At 44.4% G+C, this 12,752-nt stretch overlaps 1 protein-coding gene across 1 annotated transcript in view; it reads right to left on the bottom strand.

The window, feature by feature from the left end:
* Window positions 1-8,519, bottom strand: part of LPGAT1 (lysophosphatidylglycerol acyltransferase 1) — a 61,095-nt gene extending 52,576 nt beyond the window's left edge. Inside the window, exons 1-2 of the mRNA XM_005523351.3 lie at window positions 8,380-8,519; window positions 7,733-8,000 (exon numbers count right to left, since the gene is read on the bottom strand). Coding sequence (XP_005523408.2) covers window positions 7,733-7,970 — 238 coding nt within the window. The 5' untranslated portion in view covers window positions 7,971-8,000; window positions 8,380-8,519. The remainder of the gene's footprint in view (window positions 1-7,732; window positions 8,001-8,379) is intronic.
* Window positions 8,520-12,752: the final 4,233 nt, after the last annotated feature.

Raw genomic sequence — 12,752 nt, 5'->3', positions numbered from 1 at the left:
CTCTAAGCTTTCCACCATGATACTCATCTATTTCCTAAACTGCTACTTTATTTAAATGTTTATTATTTTATATTGTCCAACACCAAACAACTTCTGCACTGTGTTGGCTATTCATGCAGCTTAAGTACTTTTCAAGTTTTCTACAACTGTCTCTGCAGCTGACAAATTCAAATAGTACACATACAAAACTTTAGAGAAACCCCATTGCTGAGCTTGCCCCAGAAGCACTGGTCTCCTTATTTCTTTATGAACTAGTTTTTAGTTTATCCTAGTCCTTTGTTCTCACCCTAAGCTTCCTTTTCTTCTCCAGAAGAATTTGGCAGAAGGCAGTTTTCCAGTCTAAACAACATCAACCAGTTAAAATAATAAGAAAAGGTGAAGAAATCCACTTCAGTGACACTCACCTACTCAAGCCCTATCACACATAGGATTGCTCCCTTGAATTGAGGCCATAAGCAGTAGTTAAAAAAATACACTGAAGCTGGTGCTGCCACCAAAAAATGCATTTCTTTCCTCTTTCTCTTTGCTGTTTGTACCTACCTTCTCCCACCACACCCACAAAATTAACTGGGTTAGGGACTGTGTCTTCTACATCACCCAGCAAAAATAGAGGTGGGTGGGTAGTTTTAGCATGGGCCAGACCTGGCTGTGCTCCAGATCACCAATTAAATACTTGGCCAATAAAACTGAAGCAGTGGTAGGATGAGTGAAAGACTGGGACTGGCTTTCTTCTGTGGCACTCCCTACTCAAAATGCATTTAGCGGGGAGAGGAAAAACACCGAAGAGCCTCATACACAGAACCCCTCACTGGTGTCATGGAACATTTTTGGGAATGCAAACATATTAGCCTTATTTATTTCAGTAAGTGCACACATTAAGTGGCTGGACTATTATCTGAGCCATGCTGGCTGCAAGGGCAGTGCAATTCCGTGCCTGTGCAATCACACATTTGACATGTCATCCTCTGCATCAGAGTTTACATCCCACTGCAATAAACAAGAGCAGATTACATATCTTGGAGCTGTACTTTGGCTCGGTTCACACTAGGGAGTTACACCACTAAGATTATATGCCATAAAGGATTTACTAACTATCCTGTCTAATTAAGGTTGCACAACTCTTCCATTTTTCAGCACTTGTCAAACTAACCTTTGGCAAGACTTTTCTGTCCCTCACACACGACAGAAAAAGGGAAAGTGATGTATTCTGCTAATCTGTTTGAGCCTCAGTCTAAAAAAGTAATTTCCCAGAAAAAAACTTCAGAGAAAATAAGTTATCTTCTCCACAGGAAACAATATTTTTTCTCCAGCTTTCTTGAAAATCTCTAAGACTTCCATGCTTCAGAAGAGTTACATTAAATGAGAGTGAGAAATTGCATCTTTGACATAAAGGCATCACCTCTAATGCATTCCAATATACATGATGACACTATTCAAGTGGAAAAAAAATTTCACTACAAAGAATTTGTGAACAAATTATTTAACTCTCTAAGACTTTGTTTGTCCAAATCAGACCTGGACAAAAGCTTTCCTGTAATTATTTCACATGGTTACTAAAAGCCTACCATCAAGGAAAAGAACAGGAAAAATAAAAGAGAACAGAGACACATCTCTCAGGTATTCTTAGTCATATCCCTTCAGTAATGAAGGGAGAAGTAAGAAGACTAAAGTGAATTGACATGCCAAAATCAAAGACACAGGTGAAGTATGAGGGGATAAAAACATGCTAAAAATAGCAAACCCAGCCATAAGGAGGAATAGAACCCAGAATTCCTAAAACTTCATTTTGCTTTGGCTGTGAGCATATGAGCTAATTTAGAAGCATTCCACAGCCATTGCTGGACTTAAAATTACAGAATCACACCTTTCTGTACATGTATTCATCAGTAATTTAATCTTTAATATGCTTTGGTAGGCTTCCAGTAGTTCTTGTATTATCCAGATTAGGTGAAAAAGGAACAGAGACTAACCTGCTCTAAAAAAAGAAAAAAAGAAAGAAAAGAAAAAAGAAAAAACCCAAACAAACAGAAGTAAAAAAGTACTTCAATAGCAACAAACAACAAAAACAATAGTGTATACTTTTACTCTAAGCGTTGTGCCAGGAGGCAGTAACTTTCTGAAAAAAAAAAAACAAAACAAAAACCAACTCAGAGATGATTTTATTATCTAATCTTTTGGAATGACCCTTTACAGTGAAATGATACAATAGAAAAATGAATTATAAGCTTTACTGCTTTTGACACATTAGATTACATTTGCTGGCATTAGCTGAACTACAAAGAAGCATGGTAACTGTAACCCATGTCCCCAAAAGGAGATAGGGGGTTTTTGTGACATGGCATCTCATGCCACTAGAAAAGGACAAGGGTCTTTGTACAGCACTCTTTCAGACACATCACATGCACAAAGAAGTTGACACCAAGTTCACTGCATACCTTCCCTCCTCTTACGCAAAGCTGCAATGGGCCTTTGCTCTGAGGCCACGGTGGAAACAGCTCCCATGTCCCCAGCTCATTCATCTCTGACCTTTTCTTATTGAAACAGCTCAAAAGGTAAACACAAACTTCCTCTTACAAGCAGTAAAATGAATGCAAAGATTCCTGCTTGATCTCAGCATAACCTACACATCAGGGAAAGTTTCATTTAAGTCAGAGATTGCCTAGAAACCTAACGCACGCCCACAGCATAAACCAGAAGTTTATGCAAGGTACACATTGCTACCCAAATCTGAGTCACATCACGTATTTTTGCACATTCTAAGAAAACGTTAACAAGAACAATTCTCCTTCTCCATTTCACACACTGTCTGACCTCAAAAATAGTAGCTGTTTCCCCATGCCTCTCCCTGCTCAGACCTCAGAGTAGTGACCAGACCCAAAAGCAAAACACAATGAAAAATCACCCTGTAGGAACTGAGGAGAGTAGAACCAACGGCAGGGTTAGAGGCATAGATAGGTCTCCTGAAATAACACTGCCTGCCTTATATGGAATAAAAAATTTACTTTATCTCATCTGCCATCCTTCAGCTTCTGCTGCACTCCCTGCCCGAGGAGGGGGGCCAACCTGCTACAAGAAGCAGTGCAGACAGCATTTGCTGCACTGCTTCTTGTGCTGTTGCACAAGGAAGTGGTGTCACAGCAACTCCACCTGTATCTTTTACAGCTCTGGAAGACAAAAATATTTGCATTCTTAGAAGATTAGAGGAATTTAGACTGTTGACTTAAAAAATGGAAACTAGATTTCGCATTAGAAGGAAAAAAAAAAAGTATGACTGCTGAAAAAATTGTACAGCGGTCACACCCTAATCACATGTATAAATCAGCCAATAAAAGCTTAATCACTTGCGAGGAGACTGGGACAATAAAAATCAAAATCTCAATCTCAGCTTTTCTTTAACTGGCTGAACAGATAAGGAAAGAGAAATTCTCCTTACTTGACAAAACCTGACCATTCTTACAGACACTCTTTAAAATTAGTCACCATCCTGGCTGACACAGAACAGTAACACCATAGGATCAGTTCACTTTTAATTAAGCAGTGCATCATTATGCCAGCAAGCACTAGGAATTTTTAGTGTGTGGTAACAGGTGTATTACTCTTTTCCACCTGCCCACAACCCACTGACCTATCCAATACTACTGCAGGACTGTGTGTGTCACTGAGAGGTTGAAACACAAGGTTTTGTCAAGCTGTCCTCTTTGCTGCTGGAGTACAAAATACTCCAGGCACAGTTCTGAAGAAACCCCCTCCCCAGGTGCACACAAGCCTGCAGAGCCCATGGTTTCTCTCTCCTGCAGCTGGTGCTTGCTGCAGCCAGAGGACACTGACCCTCCGCCAGCCCTTCCCCACCCGCAGCCAGAGGCGCAGGCTGGGCCCAAGCACCGCTCCCCACGGTGGGACCGAGCTGCACCGAGCACAGTGGAGCAGAACACCGGCATCATGTCGGGACTGCACTGCCAGCTGATTACTCTGCTGTCCTGGAGACTCCTAATTTCAGTACTGCAACAACACCACCACAGGCCCCTGCTGACTCCTGCCTTCAGACAGCAGGAGAGGCAACAAAACAGTTTGCCTACGTGTATGTAATTAATTAAGCAAGCTTCTCTCTAGCAGTCCTATTTTTGGTGATTTGATTAGGTACATGGATATTACACTTAGTCTGCAATACTTAACCAAAGAAGATGCAATCTGTAAGATGATTGCTTTAAAACTAGTTTTGTAGGAGAGCAAAAGGTCATCAGAAATTCACCACCAGAGATATTCTCCATGTCCCTCCCATCTACTGCTCTATTTAGTGCTATCTGGTGTACTCTTATATTAAATGACAAATTACAGTACAGGGGGAAAAGGTACTTACAAATAAAGGACCAAGCACTCTTGAGTTTGCTTTTTTTTAGAATGTATCTTCCAACAAATGCAGGAAAATATTTAGAAGTATTATTCAAAGGTGCCTTTCAAATCACACTAATATGCAGATTCCAAGTGCCCTGGCTGAACAGCTCCTACAAGAGCAATGCATTTATTAAAAAAAACTTTAAAAAAAGATTTAGAAGAGTTATAAGAAGGCCCTTCTGAAATCATATAAAAGTAAAATAACATTACTAGACTGTCTGTATGCTCTTCATAAAAAGATACTCCATTTTCATTTTTGTAAGAAACCCTATGGAGCTCAAGAGAACAGAGATATTGATCATATTCTGCCCTTTTAAAATCAAAGTCAACCAATTATGCACAAGTTCTCTCTCATGCTTGCATCTTAAGAAGAGAAAGATGAGGGAGAAGACAGTGACCTTTACAATTTCTCTTCCCAGTCCCTTCTTTATTTTGCTTGTCCAGTCACGTGCTATCTCTTTACATAATATCAAGTGCATCTGCAAACAGAAACACCTACATTTATCAGAAAGCACAGATTAAAGCTACTGATACAGAACAGGTAATTTCTGTAATGGATCCTGTATGATCCTAACAAAAACCTCCAGGTTTAGACAGGGGTGAGGAAGAGAAGGGCAGACATAGTCCAGGAGTTCTTCCTCAGCTCCTTCCAGCTATATTCAATACACCAACAATTATGCAACAGCAGCAAAGCCCAGAAGGATAAGCTAGCACTCACCATATTCTCTTCATTTGGTGTTGAGCTTTCTCCTACATATTACACACAAATTACGGGAGCAAAAAAAGTCCGCCCTGAATCTATTTAGCAGGCTGAGTTTAAGTCCCTAATTACAAATGATTTATGTCACTTCTTACCCAAGAGATGACCCAAGCTTGGAAACGGAAAAAATAAATGAACTAAAGAACTAAAACATACTTGCAACACAACTGAAATAGACCACTCCCTCCAATTAAAAGACAAGTAAACTTATTTATCTGGTTACCCTTTTAAAGACGAACAAATCAACCAAAAAACCCTTCACCACCTACTCTGATACTCAAAAGAAAAAAACTTTAATATTTTCAATGAACCCATGCATACCTACTGTCTTGTATTTACTTTTGCAAAGAGAGAACACACTGAAGCCTACCTTTGACTTAGTTTTTTGGAATTTAAAACAGAAGAATTCCGGAGCAATGTCTCTTGCAGACGCACCACTGCAAATTTTGGACACCAACTCTAATCAGCAGTATTTCAGTTCTGAGTTAATTGGGTTATCCTGTACAAAAAACAGGGGACCTACTGGCAATTTTTATAAATCTGTTAATCTGAAAAAAACCACACAGATTACCCTGTCTGGATATGTTGAAACCAGAATGATACACTTTCCAGGTTTGCTCTGCAAGTGGTAGTGAGCACTGATGAGGTTAAAGAAAGGACGAAGAAATAAGCTGTTCCTGTTAATTCACAGCTTTCAGTATAAAACACATTAATGCCTTCATGTCAAATAAAATGCATTTAAACTAAACTTTCATACAAGCATTTGCTCAAAATCCTCCCCAAAAGCCATGCTTCATAGTGAAAAGCAAAAAGAAGGGCCTCCTTACCCATACACCATCCCATAAAACACTTCTGCATAGCAGTTTGCACGTACTTCAAATAAATATGCTACGACATTTCAAGACTATAAAACAAATTATTTCAAATTGTCATGATACATCAGCAACACCAACCAACAGATGCTTCAGGAGGACTCTAGGATATGCAGATCATGCTACGACCACCTTCCAAGCAATAGGCAAAAGAAACCACACAGTTCTGCAGTCAGCAGTAAAACTACCCTGAGGAAATGGCTTTGAAAAATTGTCATAGGACAATGAATTTTAACCAGCACATTCAGTACACACAGTGACTCCTCGGGGTCATGAGCTGTATGACTTCCACATCACTATTACATCCATAAACTTTCCCATTTCCAATTAATAATACACAAGACACCTTGAAAGTCAATCCTTCCTTCTGGAAGGCCTTTGTGCTTCACGACATAAAGCAGACTTTTACAAGTGTACCTGCCACTGCAAACACTATGTGGACTTCTTTTAATGAGCAAACATATAAAGAGGTTTTTAAACAGCATATCTGGATAAGCTTGAGCTGTACCAGGCAAGGCAGTTTTGAAGCAGTGCAACGTTGCGATAGTTCTAGCCCGACAGATCAGAGTCTAGCTTGCTGCTGCTGCTGCCACCATCTCCTTAAGAAGAATGGGAAGCTCACCTAGAGTATCCATAGAAACTCTGCATCTCGGAAAGGCACACGACAGGGTACCAAAAGCCACACTGGCACAGAGGCGTCAGCTCTCGTTGCCTAACAAGACTCCGTCTGGGCCAACACTGACTTTCTGACTAATCAGGAGTCTGACCAGACTCCAGAGCTGTGTGCTGCCATTCCTTGTTTTTCTTGTTTACACAAGACCTGCAGATGCAGCCTGGGCAGAAGAGAAGGAAAGAATTTTAGGAGGGCTGCTCATACTTTGTACTCAGTAGATTAATTTCTTCCCTTTCCAAAGCACACACAAAGAACTGATGGCTGTGTTTTTGCACAAAGTGCAGTAGCCAGGATGAAAATCAGTGCATTCGAGGACAAAACCAGAGCCTTCCTTAATAATTCAGTTCAGTCCATCACCTTGATGAGCCTATGAATACTAAACGAGCAAAAACAAGTTCAGTAATAACCACAAAGCAAGCATGCAGAGGGAAAAACCCTACAGATACTGTAATTAGCTCTGCTAACAATAAATGAAGAGTCATATGGTTGAGAAATACTCCGTATCACTACTTGAATGAAAGAGGCTCCCTCTGTTTCTCTCCATTCTAAAACAGCAGAAAAGACAGTCGATGTCGCAAGGAACAGAAGACCTACTCTTCTGGCAAGAGCTTCGTGTCAAACTTCTTAGCCTTGTCTCCTGATATTGCTAAGGGGAGATGATTTAGAGATGCACACACCTAATAGAAGAAAAGTTTAGTTCTACCAGCTACATGCACAGTACAAATCAACTGTCCTTTGAAGAGACGTATCTTTTTCATGTAACACTAAAATAATGTGATCGAGATACTAAGGAGAAGTCAAATTCCCCATTTTACTAGGATACTGACTGCAAAACACTTAAAATACATAAAGTTTCTAGCTACAATTAAAAAATGTTTCAGTACACAGCATCTCAACCCAGGAACACATCAGTGTAAGACCCCTGAAAGAAGAGCATTCTGCATATCTACTACATTCAGATATTCCCTATACATCCCCTTATGAAAACAGTGTTTTAACATATTAGTACGTTTTAAATTAATAAGACATTCTTACCTGTATATCCTGCCCACCAGCCCCAGGAAGCCACCATAGCTAAAAGCCATTTAAATAACACTCCTTCGATATACCAGAAGCTTTTACTGTCCAATATTCGGAGAGGCTGCAGCACAATTAAATACAAGACGTAGGACGGAATAGCAACCAGGTTATTGGCGACCATAAAAGCGAACCTGAGGAGTGCTTTCAGGCCGGTATAGCCCACCCTCTGGGCCTGCTCTAGAGTCACGGCCATGCTCTTCACAGCGGAGGGCGCGGGACAGTCCTGCGGGCAGAGGGAGAACAAGGTGGCACAGGTAGCGCTCTCCGAGGGGGTGAGGCGCGGGTGTCCGCCGGCCCGGCCCCCGGCCCCGGCCATGAGTCACCGGGCAGGCAGCGACCCCCGCCCCGGGGGCACGGAGGCTCCGGCGCGACCCTCCGGCCGGCGCCGCCTCAGCGCCCGGGCCCCGGGGGACCCCAGCCGGCACTCCCGGCGGGGCACGCACGCGGGCTCCCGGCCGCCCTCCATCTCCCCCTCCCCGAAAAGGCGGCGGACGCTACAGCGGCTGCCGGCGGCCTCTCCCCCGCCCCGGCGCGGCTGACAGCAGCCCGGGCCCGCGGGCCAGGGGGGCAGCGGGCTGCGGCGGCCCGGCCGCGGGACTCACCTCCGGCGGGGCGGCGGAGCGGCGGCGGAAGCGGCGGGGCTGGGGGAGCTGGGCCCGGCGGCGGCGGTCTCGGCTGGCGGCGGCGGCTGGCGGCGGCTCATGGACCCGGAGGTGGCTGGCCCGGCCGCGGCAGCGCTGCTCGCCCTGCGGCTCCCTGCGGAGGGGGAGAGGGGGGCGGGCGGCGTGAGCGCGGGGGAGGCGGGAGCGCCGGGCCGGGCGGGCAGGCGCAGACCGCGGGTTCACCTCGGTTCTCCCGCGGCCGGGCCTGGCACGCTTTGCTCTCCCTTCCCCTCCCCTCTCTTACCCTTCCCCTCCCTGCCGGCTCGGCGCTCCGCGGGCGGGACCGCGCCGAACCCCGGCCCCGTAAGGGCAGGCGGTGCCGGGAGCGGGGGGAGGACCCTGCACCTGCCGGGGGCGGGGGCTCGTACCTCGGCACCGCCGCCGCCTCCGAGCCCCCGCCGCGGGTTCATGCCGGGCGCTGGGGCCGCGCTCCCCGCCCCCGCCGCGTCCGCCGTGACCGCCCGGGAGCGGGGCTGGCGCTGCAGCGAGCGCCGCCCCCGCCGGGCAGCGCGCAGCCCCCCGCGCCCTCCCGCTCTCCCTCACACACACTCACACAAACACTCACACACACTCACACACATACACACGAAAGCACAGATAGACGGACGGACACGCAGAGACACTGGTACGGATGCCGGAGCGCAGCCGCCCTAGCCGCAGCGCATCCCGGGCCGGCCCGCCGACACCCGCGCTCCGCGGAGGGGACACGGGCAGGGGCTGCCCCCAGGGCTTCTGCGCCCGGCCCGGAGCCGGCGGGGCGACACCGGGACGAGCGGGTGAATGGCCTGAAGTTGTGTCAAAAGAGGTTTAAGATGGGTGTTGTGAAAAGGTTCTTCACCCGGAGGGTGGTTGGACACTGGAACGGGGAAGTGGTCACAGCACCATCGTGGCAGAGTTCAAGAAGTGTTTGGACAACGCTCTCAGGCACATGGTGTGACCCTTGGGGGTGTTCTGTGCAGGGCCAGGAGTTGGATTTGGTGACCCCTGTGCATCCCGTACAACTGTGGTTCTGTGACCAGGGAGCAGCATGGCTTGGCCCCCTGACTCCCCCTTGCCCTTGTTTTTTGGTGAAGGTTGGGCAGTCGGGGAAGGTAGAAGAGGATGCTGCCCCAGGTTCCCTTAACACCACCAGAAAGATGCTTTGGGTACAGACAGCAACAGTGCATTTTGTCTTGTCCTTGTAGTTGTAAGTCCCTTGTGTGTGCTTTTTATAGATCAACTTCTCTCTCCAGTTTTCTTCCTTCTCTCTTATCCCTCCCCAGCAGCCACAAACATCATCTACCTCCAAACTTAACTCTTGTGATGGTCTCCAACCTACAGAGACACCTGACTCCAGCACAGAAGGAGCTGAGGGCAGAGACTACAGCCCCATCCAGAGAACCCGCACCTTTACAAAAGCACTCCAGGGTGAGGATTTTTTACATTCTGTGTAACTGCTCTGTCCCTTGTGGCAAAACAGGACTGCTGCCTCTTGTCTGTTCACTGTGCCTGTCAGACACAGGTCTGCTCCTGTCTTCTCTGTAACCCCTTAGGAGGCCATGGAAGAGCACTGCCACACCTCCTTCAGCCCTCTCTGGCCTGACCAGGCTGTTCCCTCGGCTTACTTGAACTCTTAAATCACTTACACTGAGCAGAATGGTTTTGCACGTGATTTTAACTCTGCTTGTGTTCTTAAGGAAGAGCAGCAGTCGAAACCGCCTTAACAGGGAGATGTGCTAGGTCTTTTGTGCTGAAAAAAAGAAAAGAGTTCAAATTGTAATATGTGGACTGAAAAACATATTGGTTTCACATACTAACCATGCCATGTGTAAAGCTACTCTACCGTTTCCTAGACAATGAGGCTTCAGAGATGACTGTGCCATCAACAAAATTAAATCCCAACCTCCATTCCAAGAAACAAACAAAGTTGTTTTTGCAGATAAATTTGAAAACTTAAAAATGCGAACAACCAAATAATACCATCATGTTCTATTTGAGCAAAACAAAACAACGCTAAACTTGTGACCTTTTTGACAAAAAGGACACATCTTGCATAAGTGTTTCCAAGTCTGGGCATTTTTTTGCCTGTGCTATTTTTATTCTAAAGTTAAACCTGACAGTTGTGCTCAGTAATCATTATGCAGTCAGCTCGAGCAGTTCTGAAGTGCTACCAGCATCAGTAGAACTTGAGTATTATGTTGGTTTTGGGTTTCTTTTCATATAATTCATACAAACAACTCCGGGTATACACTTGAAGTTATTCTCAGCAAAATTTTGCTCCAAAATTCTCAGGTAGAAAAAGGATAATTTTTAGGCCATAATTAAGGATACATTTTAATTTTTTTACATCCAACAGCAAAGTGAAGCTTAGTTTATGTATCATTCCAAGATTAAAATCATAAATTATAATTAATTTTTAGAAAATTTTATATATCTTAATTTTATTCACACTGCACAATTTGGAATACTGTTCTGAAATCTGATGTATCCAATGAGGGACTGCAGAAATGATGTTAGACAAATAATGAATTAGGCAATTTATCCTGCAGAAAGGAATTGCACATGGGGAAGCAGCCGTACAAAGCATTCATTCTTTGTCAGTGACTGCCTTAGAGTTTAGGAAGATGTGGTTTAGCATTCTGCTGAATGAGCTTGTAGCAAAGGCCCACCCCTATTCCTCATTTCCTGGCCTTCCTGTGGACAACCCAGGTCCTAGGAAGCATGCACAATGAAATAACCCTACTGCTCTTGAGAAGCCAGCTGTGCCACCCAGTCTGGGCCTCTGAAGAATCCATTCTAGTACAAAGCTACATGTGTGCCACTGCTGCAAACAAAAAGAAGGAGACAATTAAAAGCAGCAATTTTTCATTAGGTCAATAACTCTGAAGCCCAGAAGTATCATAAGTGATTTTTTGTTTCAATTTTAAGAAAATAAATTCCAATTTCTGGAAGCCATTCCTCAATCTCTGAGCTTCATAAGCTTTCATTATATATTGTTTGTCTTTTTACTACTATAAATGCAAAAAAACCAGCAAAGTATTAATATAAGCAGCTCTCACTGTATGGCCTTTTTAATAATTTCTCAGAAGTTTACGTGTTTTTTGACTGAATACCTACCCTATAATTTCCTCTTTTCAGCCTCACAGAAACGCTGACAGGGATGTCACTATTGATCATTGTAAAAATACATTTTAATGTGCTTATTAACTGGTAGCTACAGATATGAACATTGGTAAAATTAGGTGATTAACCAATGTCAATGATTGCTGGAGCAGATAAATAAATTTGCAGTTGTCTCCCACTTACCTTCATAAAAACCTACAGACCAAAACCACAGAAGGTTAGGGCTAATCCTGACAGTAAGAAGGGGAAACATGTTAGAGGAGTGAATGTGACACAGTAATAAAGAAACATCTGCTGCATTTGGCTCCCTTAACAAGTTATCCTAATGAGTGCACAGGTTACTGCATAGCCTGGATCTGAACACTGGATCTGGCTGCACGATTCCAGTCAGGTGTCAGTCGTAAACTCCTCAAAAGCCTTTTGAAGAAGGTAATGTTTCTCATGCCTGGGTACACTTCCAGAAGAGATTAAGCCACTGTCATTGTCATACTCTGCCCTTCAATGGCACATCTTTGCATCTCAGCTTTGCTGTAGCATTAGAGCTGCCTGCGAGCGTGGGGCAAGGAGGAGATGTAGCACAGACATTCAGGCAGTCCACGAGTCACAGCCACAGTGGAACCCAGGCTTGGAACTGTAAACAACAGCTAGCTGAAGGATCGGTTTCTGGAGTTAGGAAACAGAAAGTTTTGGAATGCTTTTGAACCTCAGTCTGGGTCAAAGATTGGCAAATCAAAAGCTGCTCATTTGTCATGACCAGATTCAATCAGCTCTCCCTGCTTGCTTTTGTTGTAGCAAACTGAAGCTGCAGATGCCATATGGTTGGAGAAAAAAGGGTTAGGAGGATGCACTCATGTGCTGATGCCAGTAAAAACAAAATGCCCTTTTCAAATCATAATCTCTTTCATAGAAAGAAAGGACAAGAAAATCAATTTTCTGAGAAATCTCAGAAATTGTACAGTGCAGAAAACAACTACTGCATCCAGCCTCTCAGAAAAAAACAACTGGCTACTTGGGGAATTATATAAAATTTTATTTTTTAAAAAAAGAGCATGATAGAAAACATGAAAGTAGACTAAACTGCCATGAGGAACTACAGAGATGGGAACGTGCAGAGCACAGGCTGCTGGAAGGTACATAATATGAAACAGGGAATACACTCAGGGGAGCATAAACACAGAAAGCATCTCAAGTGAATTAAGTAGTTAGCACTG

The sequence above is a fragment of the Pseudopodoces humilis genome, chromosome 3 (assembly GCF_049639895.1).
Source record: "Pseudopodoces humilis isolate 2021_Gansu_Grassland_sample_001 chromosome 3, ASM4963989v1, whole genome shotgun sequence".
Classification (NCBI taxonomy): domain Eukaryota; kingdom Metazoa; phylum Chordata; class Aves; order Passeriformes; family Paridae; genus Pseudopodoces; species Pseudopodoces humilis.
Note: the sequence above shows the minus strand (reverse complement) of the source record. Positions and strands in the feature narration are given on the sequence as shown.